Raw genomic sequence first — 21081 nt, forward strand, 5'->3', positions numbered from 1 at the left:
GAATGCCTGACCTTAGCTTGGCTTGTTTCTTGCCAGCTTTTCTTAACTTTAAATTATCCCAGCTACCTTTTTCCTTTGGGCTTTTTCCTTTTATTACTTCTGTATATTTTACTTTCACTCTTACTCCGTAGCTGGCTATATGGCTGGGTGGCTGGCCCCCAGCATCCTCCTCTCTTTGTTCTCTTATTCTTAAATTTTCTTTCCAGATTTCTTCTTCTATATATTCTCTCTGCCTGACAGCCCTGCCTATCTTTTTCTCCTGCCTCACTATTGGCTGTTCAGCTCTTTATTAGAACATCAGGTAATTTAGACAGGCACAGTAACACAGTTTCACAGAGTTAAACAAATGCAACATAAAAGAATACAACACATCTTTGCATCATTAAAACAAATGTTCCACAACATAAAAAAAGAAAAGTAACACATCTTAAAATAATATTCTACAGCTGGGTGGTGGTGGTGCACTCCTTTAATCCCAGCAGGCAGAGCCAGGCGGATCTCTGTGAGTTCAAGGCCAGCCTGGTCTACAGAGCAAGATCCAGGACTGGCACCAAAACTACACAGAGACAGCCTGTCTCGAAAAAACCAATAGTAGTAATAATAATAATAATAATAATAATAATAATAATAATAATAATAATAATAAATACTACAGCCCTGAGCTACGGGCACCAGAAATACTACATCATCTCATTTTAATACAATCCTGTGAGGTACCTTGATTATGTATCCTTGACAGAAAGGGGAAGAGACACTCAAAAGGGAAAGTAATTTGCTCAAGGTTGATACAGTAACAAGTAGAACTGTCAGGATGTGAAGGTGGATAATTTTGCTCCTTTTAAGTAAGGCAAGCAGGCTGGGCTCACCAAGAAGCTTTGATTGCCATAGCTAGGACTGCTTCAGAGAGAGGCTCCAAAGTCTTATTGCACCGGGGCTCTGAAGTGGGTTCAAAGCTAGCCCGGCAACTTTGCAGGACCTGTCTTAAAATAAATTTTTACTGGGGGATGGGGAGACCGAATAATTGATAAAGTGCTTGCTGTAGAATCGCGAGGACCCGAGTTAATTCCGAGAAAACCCACGTTTAAAAAAATTTTTTTTAATTAAAACAAAACAAAACAAAAACAAAAACAAAGGCTGACCATGGTGGCACTAGCCTTTAATCTCAGCACTAGGAGGCAGAGGCAGAGTTCCATGTCAGTCGGATCTATATCATGAGTTCCAGGCCAACCAAGGATACAATAGTGAGTCTCTGTCTCAAAACAAAGCAACCTTTTCTCTATTATACTGCTTTACACAATTTGCAAAATGTCTAATAATATGCATGCGATTATTTTTCATATTTTCAGTGTCCCGTGTCAGCAGCATAACCTTCAAAACAATGCGCCCGGCTGGGTTGTGTGGACTTCAATCCCCAGCAGGCATTGCGCCAGACACAACGGGAACTACGGTGGCCGAGGAGGGGGGTTGTGTACCCCCTCTCGGTCCTTTCCCTCCCAGAAGCCCGCGGGCGGCTTGGAACCCCGTCGGTATCATGGCCGCGGGAGCCGGGACAGCGGGCCCTGCTTCCGGCCCGGGCGTTGTGCGTGACCCGATGGCGTCACAGCCAAGGAAACGGCCCAGCCGGGAGGGCGGGGAGGGCGCGCGGCGATCGAGCACGATGGCGGGAGGAGGCGGGAGCAGCGACAGCGGCGGGCGGGTGGCGGGCCGGCGGGCATCGCGCAGCGGCGGGCGGGTTCGACGGGGGCGGCACGAGCCGGGGCTGGGAGGCGCGTCGGAGCGGGGCGCGGGGGAAGCGCAGCTGGAGGAGGCGGTCAACCGCTGGGTGCTCAAGTTCTACTTCCACGAGGCGCTGCGGGCCTTTCGGAGTAGCCGGTACGGGGACTTCAGGCAGATCCGGGACATCATGCAGGGTGAGGGCCGGCCCGGGGCCGCGGGGAGAAGGAAGGTCTGTGGGTGCATGCCTTGGGGTCCCCGGGCTCGCGGAGCCAACCATGTCTTCTTTCCCAGCGTTGCTTGTCAGGCCTTTGGGGAAGGAGCATACGGTGTCCCGGTTGCTGCGAGTTATGCAGTGTCTGTCGCGCATTGAAGAAGGGGAAAATTTAGGTATGGCTATTTTTTGTGTTCTTTTCTGGGCTCACTTACGTAGGGTTTTGTTATTTTCAAACTTAACATCCGGGACTGAAAGATTCCGGGTTAAAGTGCACTACTGTTTGCACCGCGGAGGTCTTTTTCGTTCAATGGTGGTTGAATTCCCTGGTTGTAGTTTTCTCCAGTTAAGATTCCTTGGCTAGTTTTATGTGGTTTTTTTGTTTTCTCCCACCTGTTAATTGCACACCCATTTTTGTTGCTGAAAATAAGTTACATCCTTAAGGACACATCCTTCCCCCTTTTCCTCCCCGTAGTAGAGCATGAAAACCCCCCACCTTCCCCACACACCCCCAGTTGAACTTGGCAGCTGCTTAACAAATTGTCTTCCAGTGTTGGCCACTTCTATCTCACAAACGTGTTATTCTGGATTTTAGAGGCAAATGTATGTGTTTCAATTGAGCAGTTTTGAAAAGTATTGAAAGTCACGTGAAATACGTTGATTTGAAGCTGGGTGTGCTGAGGCAGAGGCAGGGGGATCTCTGAGTTTGAGGCCTGCCTGATCTACAGAGGGAGTTCCAGGACAACCAGAGCTACACAGAGAAACCCTGTCTCGAAAAACAAACAAGAATAAAATTGGTTAATCTATTTTTATTTTATTTATTTTTTTTAAATTGGTTAATTTAAATTGGGACCATAATCACAAGCACATAAGCAAAAATAAATGCAAATCTTTTATTTGTTTATTTTTCTCAAAACAGGGTTTCTCTGTGTTGCCCTGGCTGTCCTGGAATTTGCTTTGTAGACCAGGCTGGCTTCGAACTCACAGAGATCTGCCTGCCTCTGCCTCCCCAGTGCTGGGATTAAAGGCGTGCGCCACCACCTGGCATAATTGCAAATCTAACGGGTTTGCATGGCTTATTATTACTAAACAGGATCTGTTTGCATAGCCCTGGCTGTCACTGTGTAGACCAGATTGGCCTCTGCCTCTTGAGTGCCGGGACTAGATGCTTGGTTTGCGTGGTCCTTTATGCAAATGAGGCTTAGGGTGTCTTCATGCTTCCATAGAAAACTGTATCTACTTTTTGGACATGTGTGCTGCTCCTTAGGAAAGAGCTTGAAGTGAGTCCTGTGTTTTGTCCTAGACTGCTCCTTTGATATGGAGGCTGAGCTCACACCCCTGGAATCGGCTATCAATGTGCTGGAGATGATTAAAACAGAATTCACACTGACAGAAGCAGTGGTGGAATCCAGTAGGAAACTGGTCAAAAAGGCTGTAAGACACTGTTCTTAATGTTTTATTTTTTCATCTGGCAAAAATTGGGGGTTCTTGAGGATATGTTGTAGAATCTTCTCTGTGTGGGTGTGGGTGGGTGGGGGCAAGCAACATATCCTCTCTTCACATGTCTGCTTTCTCACCTAGGCTTGGAAAGTACTCTGCTCTAGTTTTAGTCTTTGTGGCCCTGGCAGGAGGGACCATTGCACTGGGAAGTGGGTTGACATTGAAGACTGCTGTTTTGTAAGTTATTGTACCATTCAGGAACACTGAGAAGAGGCCCCAAGCATTTCTGGTCCTGGGTTTGGTCACCATTGTCTATCACAAGCCAGAAAGAGAATAGTGCAGAGAGTATTCTAGAATATCAAAGCCAGATTGCTTCTAGTAGAACTCTTAAAGCGTAGAAGTGGGTTTTTCTTCTTCAATAACCGAGGCTAGGGGCGTGGAAGCAGATGCAGAGGTAGGGATAGAGTGGCAGCTCAGCATTGCCTTGGTAAAGGAAAGTTAGGGTAATAGGAGAAAAGAGAACTCCTGAAAAGGATGAGATCTTAGAGGTGGAGGAGGGTAGAGGGAGAAAACCTTGTTTTACAAGGAAGACATTGACCGTGTATAGGGTACTCAAATACCCTGTTTTTTAAAAAAAAATCTAATGTGCATTGGGTACAGATACCTGTTCAGTTAAGGACCTGGAGCAGGAACTTCTGGTTAGTCTTGCAAAGAATACTTGGATAATTATTATTCAGTTCAAGGAAGAATAAGCCCATTATAGATTTTTAGTATAGGGAAGTCAGGTTTGTGTTGAGGGTTAAATGCCAGAAAAGTCATTAACAATGGAGGAGAAACCCAAGGGTCCTTTGAGAACAGCTCAGGTTCTTCTGAATGGAAGAAATGTTACTAGTTCAGAGTAATTTATTCAATCCCTTTATAAACAAGGGATTTGAGTTTGTCATCTGACCTATCTTGTCGGGAAGTCTTTGAAGGCATACATACATTATAATTTCATTACTTAAGCACATTAATCTCTTCCTGTTTTTGTTTATTTAGGGGGTCTTGTTTTGAGAGAGGGTCTTATTATATGTAGAGTGCCCTCGGTCTCTTGCCTCAGCCTCCTGAGTGCTGGCTGGTATTGCAGGCTTTACTACCACAACCAGCTAAGTGACAAAGTTCATGTTTTAAACATTTGTTTGTAATGTCTGTCAGCGAAATCTAAACTCCCTGGGGCTGGAGAGATGGCTCAGTGGTTTCAGTGGTTAAGAACACTGGCTGCTCCTTCAAAGAACCCAAGTTCAGTTCTCACTGCCTACATGGCGGCTCATAACCATAACTCCAGTCCCAGGCCCTCTGGAGCACCAGGCATGCATGTATTGCTCAGACATGTGTGTAGACCAAACACCCATAGGCATAGAATAACAATGATTTTTTTTTTTTTTTTTTTTGGTTTAATCTAAACTTTAAAATAGTCAGCCATTTTCTTCTGTCAGCTTCCATGTGTTTTTCAGTCTACCAGGCTGTGTCTTATACTTGTATATTACTGTGATTTGGAGAAGGGGAAACAGTCTCACTATGTGTCCCTGACTGTCCTGAAACTCTGTGTAGCCCAGGCTGTCCTGGAACTTGCTATCCCTCTTGCCTTTGCTTCCTGGGTGCTGAGATTACAAGCATGCACCACCATGCCTGGCTGCCTTGGGTTGTTGTTTTTTTTTTTTTTTTTTTTTTTTTTTTGGTTTTTCAAGACAGGGTTTCTCTGTGTAGCTTTGCGCCTTTCCTGGAACTCGCTTTGGAGACCAGGCTGGCCTCGAACTCACAGAGATCCGCCTGGCTCTGCCTCCCAAGTGCTGGGATTAAAGGCGTGCGCCACCACCGCCCGGCTATGGGTTGTTGTTTTTTTTTAACAGTGCTATGCGAAGGTCAGAGAAAGGAATTTTCACTAAACTCTTGTTATGTCTTTTGAATTTTGTATTATGTGCACATACTACACCTTCCGAAGATAAAATTATTGAACGTGTGCTAGGCAAGCACTCTACTATGGAGCTGCATTCCTAGTCCTTCTTCATTTGTTACTTCAGTATAACAAATTGCTCTCAGACTTAGCTGCCTAGAACAGTGACTGCTAGCCTTTAGTTTCCAAAGGTCAGGAAGCTGTGGCCTACCTGAGTCGGTTTGGCCCAGGATTTCCAGTAAGGTTATTGTCAAGCTATCAGCTGGAGTTGCGGGTGCTGTGGCTTAGTGGTAGTCTTTGTGCTTAGCATGGGAGAGGCCCCGTATTCAATCCTCAGCACTGCAGAAATAAATAATAAACACAATTACAGCCATTTCAAGACTTAGCTGGTGCTGGCAGTGGTGATGCCGATTTGAAATTCTGGTACTCAGGAGGCTGAGGTGGGAGGATCTTGAGTTGCAAGCAGGCCTAAGCTAAGAAGATCCCGTCTCGGGTCTGAGAGATCTGACCCGCACTCTGATGTGCCTGTTAGCAGGACTCACACTCTAGACCAGCTGTGGGATAGTGTACATGGGACTGTTCAGGAGATCAGGATCACTGAAGACCGCCTTAGCGCCTGGGTCACAATTACTTTGATCCCCTGGTTACTAAATGACACTTTCAGGATTTCTCATTTAGTGTCCTAGAGTCTCTTAATGGTCATCTTAGAAAATACTATGTGATGCCTAGTTCATTTAAGCTTTGTAAAGTGTTCTAGTAATTTATTATTTTTTGGTTTTTTTTTTTTTTTTTTTTTTTTTAAAGATTTATTTTTATTTATTATGTATACAGTGTTCTGTCTGCATATACACCTGCAGGCCAGAAGAGGGCACCAGATTTCATTACGGATGGTAGTGAGCCACCATGTGGTTGCTGGGAATTGAACTCAGGACCTCTGGAAGAACAGGCAGTGCTCTTAACCGCTGAGCCATCTCTCCAGCCCCTATTTTTTGGTTTTGAGGAGGGGTCTCACTATGTAGCGTTGGCTGGCCTAGAACTTGATGTGTAGACCAGGCTGGTCTGGAACTCAGGAGGCCTTCTGCCTCTGTGCCTCCCAAGCGCTGGGATTAAAGACAATATCACACTGGGCACAATCATTTATTTTAAAGTGTTTAAAATATTAAAATAGGGTCTGGAGGCTGGAGAAATGGCTTAGTAGTTAAGAGCACTGACTGCTCTTCCAGAGGACCTGGGTTCAATCTCCAGCACCCACATGGCAGCTCACAACTGTCTGTAATTCCAGTTCCAGGGGACCCAGCACCCATGGCAAAATGCCTAGGCATGTAAAAAAGAGTTAAATTAAAAAAAAAAAAAATTTAAGGCCAGCCTGGTCTACAAAGTGAGTTCCAGGAAAGACGCACAACTACACAGAGAAACCCTGTCTCGAAAAACAAAAACAAAAAACAAAACAAAACAATTTAAAAAATATATAGTTCTTCATATTGTGGTAACCCCCAACGGTAAAATTATAAAAAGTTAAATAAAATAGGGTCTAGGAGGCCAGGCGATGCTGGCTCATGCCAGCACTGGGGGGGGGCGGGGGGGGGGGGGGGCAGAGCCAGGCGGATCTCGTGAGTTCCAGGACAGCAGGGCTACACGGAGAAACCCTGTCTCAAAACAAACAAAAACAAACAAAAAAGAGTACTGGCTTCTCTTCCAGAGGCTTCTGGTTCTATTCCTAGAATCTATATGGTACGTCACAACATGCTATATATAACTATACTGTCCCAGGGGGTCTGATGCCCTCTTCTGGCCTTCTCAGGCACTGCACACACATGGCGTACAGACATCCATGCAGGCAAAACACCCATATTCATAAAATAAAATTTTTGAGGGGAGTATGTTTTGAGACCAGGTTTCACTGTGTAGCCCTGGCTGTCCTGGAACTTAATCTGTAGACAGGCTGGCCTCAACTTAGAGATCTGCCTGCCTCTGCTTCCCAAGTGCTGGGATTAAAGGCCAGTGCTACCACCACCCAGCAAAGTAAAAAATTTTTGAATGAAAGTTTACTTGTTAAAGTTTGATATAAGAGTGGGACTAATGAGGGCCTGTAAAAAATCCAGGCTGTTTAGGAGACTGGAACAAGTTCAAGGTCAGCATGGTAAACTTAATGAGATCCTATTTTCAAAAAAGGGGGAGAGTGAGATGGTCCAGCAGGTAAAGGCACTTGCTGCCAAGCCTGACAACCAGAGCTTGATACTCCCAGCCCCAGCCCCATGGTAGGAGGAGAGAAATAACTAGGCATGTTGTCCTCTGACCTTCGGGAGCTCCATGGCGCACAGGCTTGTACATATGCATGGACACACGGTAAGTAATGAAAGTGTGTTAAAAATAAGGGCCAGTGGGGTAGCTCTGCAGCGGGTCACTTTGTCTCCATTTACAAGGCCCCAGATTCAGTTCCCAGTACCACCACCCAAGAAAGTTTAAAGACAAGGAAGAGCAACAGTTTTCTGAAATGGCTATTCTTTCGAGGTGGATGGTGGTGGCACATGCTTTCAATCCCAGCACTGGGGAGACAAGGCAATCTACAGAGTGAGTGCCAGGACAGCCAGGGCTACACAGTTGAAACCCTGTCTCAGAACAAACAAACAAACAAACAAACAAACAAACAAACACACACACACAAAACCATTCTTCCCATTGGGTATGAAGGCACACAGAAGACTGAGGCAGGAGAATTGACATGAGTGCCAGGCCAGCCTAGTCTACATAGTGAGTGTCAGACATAGACAGGCATAGACTCTGTCTCAAAAAAAAAAAAAAGAAAGAAAAAGAAAAAAGAAAAGAAGAGAGAAAATAAAGAAGATGAGAAAGAGAAAATCCTGAATATAGAAAGTGTTTATATTGACCCAACATTGGTCTTGGTCTCTCCCTTCCCCCATTTTTTGGTTGTTGTTTTGTTTTTTGAGACATGGTTTCTTCTCTGTGTAGCCCTGGCTGCTCTGAAACTGCTCTGAAGACCAGGCTGACCTAGAACTCATAGAGATCCTCCTGCCTCTGCCTCCCGAGTGCTGGAATTAAAGGCATGCACCACCACTGCCCAGCTAATTTATTTATTTTGATTTTATGTTTTGTGCATTGGTGTTTTGCCTGCATGTATGCCTGTGTGAGGATGTCAGATCATGGAGTTACAGACAATTGTGAGCTGTCATGTGGGTGCTGGGAACTGAATCCAGGTCCTCTGGGAGAGCAGTCAGTACTCTTAAATGCTGAGCCATCTCTCCAGTCATGAGATTTACTTCATTTTTATGTGTTTGAGTGTTTTGCTTGCTTGGATGCCTGTGGACCATGTGTATGCCTGGTGCCCACCAAGGTCAGAAGAACATTGGATCCCTTGGACCTGGAGGTATGGTTGTGAACTGCCTTGTGGGTGCTGGGAATTGAACCTGGGTCTTCTGTAAGAACAAGTGTTCTTAACAACTGAGCCAACTTCTAAAACAATATTATCTTTTTGTTTTGTTTTGAGATAAAACAAGGCTTTTTGTTGAGCTTGGTAAGTAGCTAAAAGATGACCCTTGAACTCCTGATCCTCCTGCCTCTACCTCCCAAAGGCTAGTATATGTTTTTGTTGTTTTAATATGTGGGGGCCAGAAAGATGACTTGGTGGTTATGAGCACTTAGAGCTCTTCCAGAGGACCTGGGTTTGGTTCCCAGCACCCACTCAAAGCTGCCTGTAGCTCTAGTGCTAGATGATCCAACCCCCTTTCTGGTTTCTACGGACACTGGGTATACACATGGTACACATGCATCTATGGAGAAAAATGTGAAGAATGAAGATTAAAAAGATCTTTAATTTAAAATAAATAGATAAAGTGTGTGTGTGTGTGTGTTAGGTACCCACAGAGGCCAGAACGGGCCTTTGATTTCCCTGAGCTTGCATTATAGGCAGTTGTGAGCTTCCTGGCATGGTGTTGGGACTGGAACTCTGGTCCTCTACAAAGCAGCAAGCACTCTTAACCACTGAGCCATCTCTCCAACCCCAAAATCTACTTTTTTTTTTTTTTTTTTTTTTTTTTTTTAAAGATTTATTTATTTATTATGTATACAGCATGTATGACTGCAGGCCAGAAGAGGGCACCAGATCTCATTACAGATGGTTGTGAGCCACCATGTGGTTGCTGGGAATTGAACTCAGGACCTCTGGAAGAGCAGTCAGTGCTCTTAACCTCTGAGCCATCTCTCCAGCCCCCAAAATCTACTTTTTTAAGGGGGCAAAAAGCATAGCCGTAAATAGCGAAGCCTGAGTACCGACCCCACCTGTAACCTCAGTTCTGGGGCAATGGGGCAGGAAGACGACAAGTCGGTCTGAGTTTCATGGTGAGGGTCTGTCTTCAAATGACGGCTAAAATAAGCCAAAAAAAAAGCAGCTGTGGCTGGCGAGGCGGCTCGGTGGGTAAAGGCAGTTGCTACCACGCCTGACAGTCTGACTGCAGTCCCCAGGATTCACATGGTTGGGGGAAATCTGTATGTTGTTCTCTGACTTCACGTGTGCGGTGGGTGTTCACCCCCATACAGCAGTGTAGTTTGATTTTTAGTTTCTTGAGGCCAGGATCTCACTGTATAGCCTTCGCTGGCCTGAAACTTTATGCCAGACTGGCTTTGAACGTATAAATTCATCTGCCTCTGCTTCCTGAGTTCTGTGATAGAGGTGTATACAATGCCCTGCTTTAAAAACATTTAAGGCACCCGTGAAATGATGTCAACTTCATTAAAGAATTGTAAACTGAAGCCACTAGGAGTGCTCTCGTGATACAGGTCTGCAGTCTCAGGCACTCAGCTCTGAGGCAGGAGGATTGTAAATTCTGGGCCTGCCTAGGCTGTAGAATAAGTACGAGGGTAGTTAGCAACTTAGTGAAACCCTGTCTCAAAATTCAAAAAGAGATCTGGAGAAATGACTCAGGTTAAGAGCATGTACTGTCCGCCTTTAATCCCAGCACTCGGGAGGCAGAGGCAGGTGGATCTCTGTGAGTTCGAGCCCAGCCTGGGCTGCAGAGCGAGTTCCAGGACAGGCACCAAAGCTACACAGAGAAACCCTGTCTCGAAAAACCAAAAAAGAGCAAGAGCAAGCGAGCGAGAGAGAGAGAGAGAGAGAGAGAGAGAGAGAGAGAGAGAGAGAGCGAGCGCGAGCGAGAGAGCGCATGTACTACTCTTGCAGAGGATCTGAGCTGTATTCCCAACACACATATTAGATCACACCGGTAACTCCAGCTCCAGGGGGACCCAACACCTCTGTGGGTACCAGTGCTCACAACAGACCCACCCATGTCTATGGGCACATAACTAAAGATTTTTTTTTTTTTTTAATTTACAAAGGGCTGGGACTAAAGCTCATTTTTGTAGTGGGTGTAAGACCTAGGTTCAGTGTCCAGTACCACCAAAGCAGACAACCCTGCCTGCTGTGGGGAACCAGTTAGATGGCCAAACTTATAAATAACTCCAAAGAAATTCTGCTTTACTTTAGAACATGAGCATGATACATTTATATAGTTAAAAAGTGCTATGGGATCACTTTTGAGCCTTTTGGCTAAGATCGGGTAACTTTTCTCAACAATTTAATACCTGGTACGTGCTCCTCTATCCAAGGACGATACAGTAAATGGGTTTTTGGGGTCCGGAGATGGAGTAGGAGCTCCCTCCACCTCCTCCATGCATCAGCTGGCATTGTAGTACTTCCAGGAACTGTGGACTCCTGGGGGCTTTAAAAGATGCTAGAGAGGATTCAGGTGACTGAAACAGTTGCCATCGCTGATGGGATGTTAAGTGGTACACCTACTCTGTATCAATAATTTGATTGCTGCTTCCCCCGGGACACATTTGCTCTAAGGACCCCACTCCGGCATATTTACCTCAGTTAAGAGTTGTTCACACAAAAACCCGTGGTTAGCATCTCTGTTCTTTGATCTTTGATCACTCTGTTCACAGTGATCAAAGCTGACCCTTCCAGATGTTCTTGAATGGATAAATGGGTCAACTATAATATATCCCCAACAATACAGAGTGCTCAGCAGCAAGAAAACTGAACTTCTGACAGTCCGGCAACAAGATGAGCTTGAGGGCATTGTGCTGAGTAAAAGAAACATCCTTCATACAGCTGGTGCTAGAGCTCGGTCTGGTGGTGAATGACTAATCCCCCAGCTCTCGGGAGGCCGAGGCAGGAGGGTTTGAGGGGATGAGACCCTGTCTGACAAGAACAGAGGCAGTGCCCTTCAGTCCTGTAATGCTGCAAAGACACAAAGGAGCAAGAAGAGCAGTTGAGAAAGGGGGTATGGGAGGGTATTGCTTTTGTATTTTGTGGTTACAGAAGTCTGGGCATCTTAACAGTTGGTGCCACATACCCTAAACAGTTTTGCTGTGTGCAAGTTAAGTGCAGTTAAACCTAATAGAACTGGTGTGGCTTATGAAAAATCTGTGTTGATTTAAGAAAGTATAATATTTATTCTGAAAATGATGTGTAAATAAACATCATTGGAAAAGATGGTTACTTTTGCATCCTCCAAGAATTGGTATTATGCCTGCTTGTTGAAGAGCATTTGGCACCGGTTCCATCTGCCCTGGATTGCATGTAAATGTCTCCCTTCAGTTACCCAGGCACTGTTGCCTTTCCCTGTGTGGATATTCTCTTGGGGTTTCTTTACAGAAACCTTTTCCTCTGTGGCTGATAAAAACATCTGGTCCTACCTGACTCTAGGTCATTTTTAAATCTGCTATTGTGGGTGAGATGTTTGCCAGTCTCAGTAATTCCCTGCACACTCCAGCTAGAGTAGCTAGCTGGCATTTGTGGTATAAGAGGCTTGTTTCTCATTCCGCAGAGTTGGCCTCAGCCCTTTCCTTAATGGAACAAACGGAACGCTGTGGTGAGCACATCGCTTGTCCGTTTTCCCACATTATATCCTCTCACCACACCCCACCCCTGCTTCAAAGCTCTGGTACCCAAAAAAGATTGGAATCAATTGTTCTGTGGACCTGAAATTTTAGGCCTCTGGAATGACTCCTGTCTGTTTGTCTTTCCTTAGGCAATCCAGCTCAGATTGGCTGTCTGTAACCCCAGGGACCCAACTTTGCTCTCTCAGGCATTAAAAACAACAAAAAGCTGCACATAACGGCTGCTCCTGGTGCTTGAGCAGTCACGTTGGCTTTTAGTGCAGAAATGTGATACGATGTGAAAATAGTCATAGGTAGTTAAGAAGATTTAGCTTCTCAGCAGAGTGTGTTTTGATATTTGATATTCTAATGACATCTGTCATTACAAAATTTTTAAGTTTTTCTCCCTTTTGTAGGCTGTCATTATTTGTATCAAAAACAAAGAATTTGAAAAGGCTTCAAAAATTTTGAAAAAATACATGTCCAAGGACCCTACAACTCAGGTAAATTTGATACATTTTTATTCCTGTGACTTAATCCATCTTACTGTCTTTTGTGGAGCAGTAAGAAAAGGATGCTTTGTTAACACTGACATTTATCCCAGGTGTGGTAGGACACACCATTAACTCCTACCTGGGGAGGCAGATGCAGGCAGATCTTTGCAAGACCAGCCTGGTCTATAGAGTGCATTCTAGGCCAGCCAGATCTAGAGTGAGACTTTGTATCTCCACCCCCACCCCCCACCCGATCCTACTCCCCCCACCCCCGCCACCCCCCCAAAAAAAAGTCATTTAAGTATTCACCTTTAAATACCCAACATCTTGTCTGTGGTCCCAACCTCTGAGAGCTTAGGCAGGAGAATTGCAAGCTTGGGGCCTGCCTTGGGCTAGATAGAGAGTTGTAAGGCCAGCCTAAGACACAGTCTTAAAACGTGCTTCACATCTTATTTTTAAGGTAACAGACTGGCTGGAGTGTCAGAGACTGGCCTTTCATAAACCACTTGTTTTTCAAGTTCTGTCTTTGTGATAGAACATTTAAGTAACCAGTACCAGATAATCAACAAAAAGTATGAGACTTCTAGCCCTGTCTATATAAATGTTAGCCCTGTAGACTTGGAGGGCTACTTTGGAAAAGTGTGGAAGTCATTTTGAGCTACAGCCTCAATTGGGTTCTCTTCCCCCAACTTGTATTATTTTATAAACTTAAGTTTTAGGTTGGGGAGTATTCCTTAATGTCAGGGCATTTGCCTAACATGCCCTGAGTTTGAACCCTGTCACCAAACACACACACACAACTCACTCTATCCCTGTTTGATGTTGTTTTGAGGCAGAGCCTCTCTATATAGCTGTGGCTGTTGTTGAACTAACTATGTAGACCAAGCTGGCCTCAAATTAACAGATATTTGCCTGCCTCTACCTCCCCAATGCTAGGATTAAAGGCATGTACCACCATGCCTAGCGAAATCCCCTTTATCTTTGAAGAACTAACATGTAGGTTGTACAGAATTCGAAAGGTATTCTAAGGCCTGTTAAATCAGTAAAGGTACTTGACAACAGGCATGGCACCCTGAGTTCCATCCCCAAGACCCAACACCTGACCTTCATACTTGTGCTATTACACAAAGACACACACATACAGACAATCACACACACACAAGTCAGAATGAAGCTGGGGGTAATAAAAGAGTTGAGTGAAAATTCCCGTCTTTGGCATTCACCCACTCTCAGAGGCAGCCGTTGTTATTTTTATCCTTTCAGAGATACTGTCTACAAGCAAGTCTGTTGTATGTGCACATGTGAACACATTTTCCTTTTCCTTCTGCATGTGGGATGCCGGCAGACGCTTCACACTGATTTGAACACATCCTTTTTTTTTTTTTTCTTATTGTAGCAAGGGATTTTCTTTTAAGATTATTTATTTAATGTATGAGTGCTCTGTATGAGTACTGTATCTGCATATACAACTTTATGCCGCCAGAAGAGGGCATCAGATCCCACTATCGATGGTTTTGAGCCACCATGTGGTTGCTGGGAATTGAACACCAGTCCTCTGGAAGAGCAGTCAATGCTTTTAACCACTGAGCCATCTCTCCAGCCCAGGATTTTTTATTAACATGTAATAGAGCCTCTTTGTCCCTTTTTTGTGACCAGCTACATAGAAACCCATTCATGTGACTGAACCATGCTTGATGAGCCAGTCCTTTGAGTTGTCTGACAGTATTGCAGATGTTTTGGTGGTATTCTGCCCCAGCTCAGCCCTGAAGTTTTACTGTTCTCTTCCTTTCTCCTGTTACAAACGTCGATCTTTCATGTAGAAGCTCAGAACTGATCTCCTGAACATTATCCGAGAGAAGAACTTGGCCCACCCTGTTATCCAGAACTTTTCCTATGAGACCTTCCAGCAGAAGATGTTGCGTTTCCTGGAGAGCCACCTGGATGACACGGAGCCCTACCTCCTCACGGTGTGCCTCAGCCTCTCTTCTTCCTATAACCATGTTTTGAAGTGAAAAAAAAATGGTGTGACATTGACTGTGTTATGTGCGCTACCTGTGAGATGCCTAAGATGAGCATATGCCTAAGATGATAGAACCTACCTGGTTTCTCTCACCTGCATTTGAGACTCTTTTATGTGGGACCAATCTGGTAGTTAAAGTAGAGCCTTCTCTTACAATCCTGGTTCCCACAGGTAGTGAAATCTGAGCTGAGAGGTAGATATGGAATGGTGGGAGGAGAGATTAGAAGTATGATACAGTCTAAAGGAGCCAGATGAAAGTGATCCTTTTTTAGCCTTCTCTTTTTATTTTATGTGTATGTATGTTTTTGCCTCCACAGATGCCTGTGTACCACAGATATGTAGTGCTCATGGAGGCCAGAAGGTGTCAGATGCCCTGGGACTGCTGGAGTTACTGATTATTATGAGCCACCATGTGGGTGCTGAGAATCAAAGTTGGGTCCTCTACAAGAGCAGCCAGTGCTCTTCACTGCTGAGCTATTCTCTAGGCTTACCCCATCCCTTTTTAGATACAGTCTCTCTATGTACCCCTAGCTAGCCTAGAGAAGTGTGTAAACCAGGCTGGCATCAAACTCACAGCAATCCACTTGTCTCTGCCTCGTGAGTGCTGGGGTTAAATATGTGGGCCACCATTCTGCACTGGCCTTATGAAGATAATCGTTTAGTTGGACTCTAGATTTCGTGGTAAGGCACACCACTACTCTGTACAGTAAGGAGCATGAGTTTTGAGGCTAGCCTTGCCTGTATAGCAAGTCCCTATCCAAAGAACCTAATGACTAATGACTAGAGATGTAGCTTATTAAAACTCTTGGTCTAGTATGTATAAGGCTCTGAGTTTGATTCCAGTACCACCAAAAGAGAGAGAGAGAGAGAGAGAGAGAGAGAGAGAGAGAGAGAGAGAGAGAGAGAGAGAGAGAAGTCGGGAGCCATGATTTTGATAATGTTAAAAATAGCCTGTCGTAATAGGGTCTGAGGCCTTTATTAGAGTAGTGTCAGTGATGGGTCCTGTCAGCCATTTCACAGATCGAAGGTCACTTGTAAACAGGTATTTGGAATAGCTAGCCAGGAAGCATCTGGATGCTGGAATTTTGGTCTAGATGTGTTTCATTCCTTTGCATTTTGGGTAACTAGAAAATACTCTGCTGCTCCTTACATGAGGGTAGAACTCATCTAAGACACCAAGTCACAGTATCCAAAATGAGTGGAACAGTAAGAGGGAGACAGATGAACAGAGTTAGGGCAAGAATGACCTGCCTAGGTCTTCCCGTGCAGTGTTGGTAAGGATTTTCAAATAGCTGTCAGTAAGACAAACATTTGTGGAGATACAGTTAATAAAAGTTACATAACAAACTATCCTAAGTTTTGAAAAACGGTTTGAGCCAGGCATGATGGCACACCCCTATGGTGCCAGCACCTGGGAAACAAACAGGCATGATGGCACACCCCTATGGTGCCACCAAGTCCAAGGCGAGCCTGGTCCATCTGTCAGGTTGTAGACCATCCAGAATTATATGCTGAGACCCTACCTAAGGGGAAAAAAAGGAGGGGCCAGGAAAGATGGCTCAGTGGTTAAGAGTACTCGCTGCTCTTGCAGAGGACCCAGGTTAGGTTCTCAGCAGCCACAAGGTGGCTGACAACCACCTGCAACTCCAGTTTCAGGCAGTGTCCTCTTCGGACCTGCATGGGCATGTGGTACACATGAACTCAGCAAGTGCATGCACATCTATGTGAAAATGAAAATATATAAAAAATCATATTTTTTAAGAAGAAGGAGGGAAAGAAATTTAAGTTTTTGTTTTTTGTTTTTTGTTTTTTTTTTTCGATTTTTCGAGACAGGGTTTCTCTGTGTGGCTTTGCGCCTTTCCTGGGACTCACTTGGTAGCCCAGGCTGGCCTCGAACTCACAGAGATCCGCCTGCCTCTGCCTTCCGAGTGCTGGGATTAAAGGCATGCGCCACCACCGCCCGGCGAAATTTAAGTTTTATACCTGACTCCAAAAGAGACTTGGGAACCAGGGACTAGATAGACCTGAGGTTGGAAGGACAAAGGTACAGTGCAAGAGAGTCCTCCGTAGTGTGGCTAGCCATCTATGGAGGTGTTACTATATTGTGATAAGGAAGACAAGTTTGAGGGTGTCCCATCGTGCTGTGCCCTCCAGCCGGTAAGTTTATGGATTTGTAAATGCGTTGCTTCATAGTGAGTGGGTTTTTGGTGAAAGAAGCAGACACTAAATGAACTTCTGCAGCTTCCTCTTCCTAATGACACCCTTCCTTTCCCAGATGGCCAAGAAGGCTTTGAAATCTGAGTCTGCTGCTTCAAGTGCAGGGAAGGAAGAAAAGCAGCCAGTCCTGGAGCCAGTGGAAAAGCCACTTAGAGAGCCTTCAAGGTGAGAATGTCCTTTTGTGGTTGCTCAAGGTCAGTTTCTCTTAGTGGATTTGATGACATTACCAGGTTATTGGCATAGCACACTGTGAGAGGTAGAGAACGTGGCCTAGGAAAATGAGGTTAGGGGTCTCCAAGAGAAGATCCTGATTGGCACTTCCCCAAAGGTTCTGTTGTACTTCTCTGTCTCACCTATAACACACACAGTGTGCACACTCCTTTCGTTTTATGGAGACAGAGTCCCAGTTTGTGGCCTGTTGGGCCAGGAACTCAGCAGTACTCCCTCAGCTTCCCGTGTGAAGCGGGGCAGCGTGAACCACTGTGCCTGGCCCGATCACTGTCTTTGAATTCACTCAGGAAGTGGTGTTCAAGTAAATGAGTCAGAGCTGGGCATGGTGGCACATAGCTCTGTTTGTTTGTTTGTTTGTTTGTTTGGTTGGTTGGTTGGTTTTAGAGACAAGGTTTCTTTGTGTAACCCTAGCTGTCCTGGAACTCATTCTGTAGACCAGGCTGGCCTTGAACTCAGAGACGTCCTGTCTCTGGTGGCATATAGCTTTAATACCAGCATTTAGGAGACAGAGGCAAGAGGCTCTGAGTTAGAGTCTAGCCTGGGCTATATAGTGTAGTGGCATTCCTGTGGAGCTGCACCTGACTGGCTCCAGAGTGTAGCACCTAGCCCTAATCCATCTTTTGTTTAGCAGACAACTTTTGTTTCCCTTGTTGCCCTCTATGTGAATCCTGTCTCAGTTTCCCAAGGATACAAAGGCCTATGCAAACTTGCTTCAGGAAACCCGGAAAACCGTGGTACCTGAGAAACCGAGGAATGTGCACTTGGCATTGCATTGTTGGGAGCCCCTTTCAGGGTGTTTTGAGCATATGGAAATTAACTGGCTAAACTGTATTGGAGAGAAATAAAACTGCCCTAGGTGAAGGGTTAGTTCTTCAGTCCTTCGAGGCTGGGCCCCCCTGCAGCCATGGTAGGCTAAACTCATTCTAAGATGCCTCTGTGTCTTCATTCCACGGATCCGCGTGAACCCACATACTCGTGTAGACCCAAGACAGGATTCACATAGAGGGCAGCAAGGGAAACAGAAGGTGTCTGCTAACAAAAGGTGGATTAGGGTTAGGTGCTCACTCTGGAGCCAGTCAGGTGCAGCTCAGCAGGAATGCCACCACACTATAGTGAGACCCTTTCTCAAGAAGAGGAGAGAAGGAAGACAAGTCGGAATCTCAAGTCTGGTGACCTAACACGGAAGTCAAAAGTGTAGATTCTTCTGGGGGGCCTGTGTATTGGTACTTTTTTATTAACCATAGAAGAAAAGGTTTGTTTAGCCCACAGTACTAGAAGTTTGAGGGCCCATATGTCCATATGTGGTGATGGCCTTCTTTTTTTTTTTTTTTTGGTTTTTCGATACAGGGTTTCTCTGTGTTGCTTTGCGCCTTTCCTGGAACTCACTCTGTAACCCAGGCTGGCCTCGATCCACCTGCCTCTCTCTGCCTCCCGAGTGCTGGGATTAAAGGCAGGTGATGGCCTTCTTGCTGGCATGCTGATTGATGGGGGAGAGGGTCTGGGGGTGGGGGTGGGGGTGGGAGGAAGGAAGGAAAGAAGAAAGAAAGAAAATGTGTGTCTGTCTGTCTGTCTGTCCTCTGATCTTGAGCATATTGGTAGTTTATCTTAGGGCTCTATCCTGATGGCCTTTTCTAATCCTCATTACTTGCTGGGGTCCCATATTCAAACCAGGAGTTCAGTGTCAACATGTGATTCACTGAAACCATATCTGAATCATAGCACCCTGGTTTGAAATGCGGAGGGCCAAATGGATCCTAAAATAATACAGTCCAAAACAGGACACTAGAAAGAGGAGGCAGGCCGGGTTTTCTGATTTGGGCAGTTGCTACTTTGTGAGAGTGTCTAAACATTCCAAATCTTGAGTTCGGATTTTTTGTGTGAGATGTCCTTTTTTGTGTATGGTTAGATTTCTCAGGTTTTAAACAGATTTATTTTATTTTTTAATTGTATGCATGAGTGTGTATGGTGAATATGGTGCCTATGGAATCCAGGAGAGGGCATTGGAGTTCCTGGAGCCAGAGTTATACACAGCTGATACTAAGCCACCTGGTGTAGCTGCTGGTAACTGAATTGGGTCCTCTGCAACTTTTGAATGTTGATTTTAGAAAACAGCTTTGTATATGTTAGACAGTCCGACATACTTGTCAGGGGAGGTTGGTCTTTTCCTGACAGATTTTACTCTAACCTCATTAGCTGTTCCAGAGGATCGATAAAATTTCTGTAAAAGTCAGTCTCATGCTTCCAGATCACATGGCACACCACTTGCTCAGAATTCTCAAGCCACTGTTTCTAAATGTATTGTGGGTATAGACCATTAGTTGCTTCTCGTACGAGGGTTGGACTGGGATGGCTGAAAGAGTGGAGATTTCAGTGAGACTGTAACGTTATCAATTGGCTGCCCAGGTAGATGTGAGGTTGACGGGTACTACTCAGAGCTCTTACATGATGGAAAACATTGCTTTGATCATACAGGCTAAAAGAGTTGATAGCATGCAGGCTGGAGACCTCTGCAGAGAATAGCATTGGCCTTGGCACCTGTAAGGTTCTCTTGTTTGGAATTTAAAATTGATTCAACTTAGATCTGTGCTCATTAAGTGAAGGCATTTATACACAACAGCTGTTTAAAGGAAGCAGGCGCTGCCTCACCCCCACCCCCACCCCCACCCCCACCCCCACCCCCACCCCCACCCCCACCCCCACCCCGGGTTTGTTTTATTTTGATGGAGAGTCTTGAAGAGGCCTCTGTTGGAAGGGTTAATCTTTGCAGAGTCCTGCCTACTTGTATGTGCTTCCACACTGGGGAGACTGACTCTCCTGTGTGTGTTTTATTTGCAGACAGCCTCGGAACACTCCAACCACCATTGGAATCAGAACTCTGAAGGCAGCTTTCAAAGCTCTGTCCACTGCACAAGACTCAGAGGCGGCTTTTGCAAAACTGGACCAGAAAGATCTGGTACTTCCTAATCTAGCATCCTCATCATCACCAACCCACAAAAACAAGAGACCCAGGAAAGAAGAACATGAAAACTCAGCTCCTGCTGAGGGTGAGGGAGGCTCAGAACTGCAGCCCAAGAGCAGTCGGATGACGATAAGCAGATTGGTTTTGGAGGAGGACAGCCAGGTTACTGAGCCCAGCCCAGGCCTCAACTCCTCCCCGGAGGCCATGTCAGCATCACCATCCAAGTCCAGAGCTCTCAACCAACCCCTCACAGGGGAGAAGAACCCCAAGTATGAAGACCTTCTTTGTAGCAGTTTTGGGGCTGGTTGGCGGTCCTGGGTTGGGCCTGGTTTTCCTTCCGTGAATGAAGTAACCGTCAGCTAAGTTACCCTCCACCGAGGCTTGCTCAACTGCTAGAAGGAGACTGGCGCAGAGAGTGACAATGTAGCAGTCCCTGCCAGTTCCCAAGCCCACTGTAGGCTGACAGCACTGCCCCCGGGCAGGAGTAAGGAGGGAGGGTCTCGGAGCCTTCTGCCGGCCACCCTAAGTGCCTTCTCTGTGAAATTTGTCTGAGTTGGGCCTCATATACTTGGTATTTATGAAAAGCAATGAATACTTAGTTTTGTACCTTTTCATAGGTGTTTGAGACTCAGCAGAATTCAGTAAAGATTTCCTCATCTTCCATGTTCTGCCAGCTGCTCAGGGGCAGTGGGGAGAATATGTTAATTCTATTAATTTTATTCCCCACTGTGACTGCCAGCCCAGGTTTGAGTTTGGCTACCTTGTGCCCTGCAGGGATCCACCCTTCAGGGATCCACCCTGCAGGCACTGGTTTGCTTGCTCTCTGGAACATGCTGTTTGTTTCTCCTGCTGTACGTTCCCTCCTCTCATTCCCACGGTGGACTGTCCTTCCTCCATCACTGCCTGTCAGAATTCCATTGGTGCTTCGAAGGGCTTTCTGGGCTCAAGCACTTCATGTGT

The 21081-nt window shown here is 45.5% G+C and overlaps 1 protein-coding gene and 1 non-coding gene across 3 annotated transcripts in view; both read left to right on the forward strand.

Moving 5' to 3' along the window:
* Positions 1 to 1498: 1498 nt before the first annotated feature.
* Terf2 (telomeric repeat binding factor 2) overlaps positions 1499 to 21081 on the forward strand; it is a 28900-nt gene continuing 9317 nt past the window's right edge. Inside the window, exons 1-7 of one of the 2 annotated variants that reach the window (XM_059264051.1) lie at positions 1499 to 1910; positions 2008 to 2103; positions 3231 to 3361; positions 12617 to 12703; positions 14515 to 14661; positions 16990 to 17096; positions 19998 to 20390. In XM_059264051.1, coding sequence (XP_059120034.1) covers positions 1532 to 1910; positions 2008 to 2103; positions 3231 to 3361; positions 12617 to 12703; positions 14515 to 14661; positions 16990 to 17096; positions 19998 to 20390 — 1340 coding nt within the window. In that variant the 5' untranslated portion in view covers positions 1499 to 1531. The remainder of the gene's footprint in view (positions 1911 to 2007; positions 2104 to 3230; positions 3362 to 12616; positions 12704 to 14514; positions 14662 to 16989; positions 17097 to 19997; positions 20391 to 21081) is intronic. The other variant, XM_059264052.1, reaches the window with a different exon arrangement.
* On the forward strand, positions 10844 to 11031 carry LOC131912167 (U2 spliceosomal RNA). The gene has a single exon (XR_009379568.1). It is a non-coding gene; the product is annotated as a U2 spliceosomal RNA (small nuclear RNA).

The sequence above is a fragment of the Peromyscus eremicus genome, chromosome 5 (genome assembly GCF_949786415.1).
Source record: "Peromyscus eremicus chromosome 5, PerEre_H2_v1, whole genome shotgun sequence".
Classification (NCBI taxonomy): Eukaryota; Metazoa; Chordata; class Mammalia; order Rodentia; family Cricetidae; genus Peromyscus; species Peromyscus eremicus.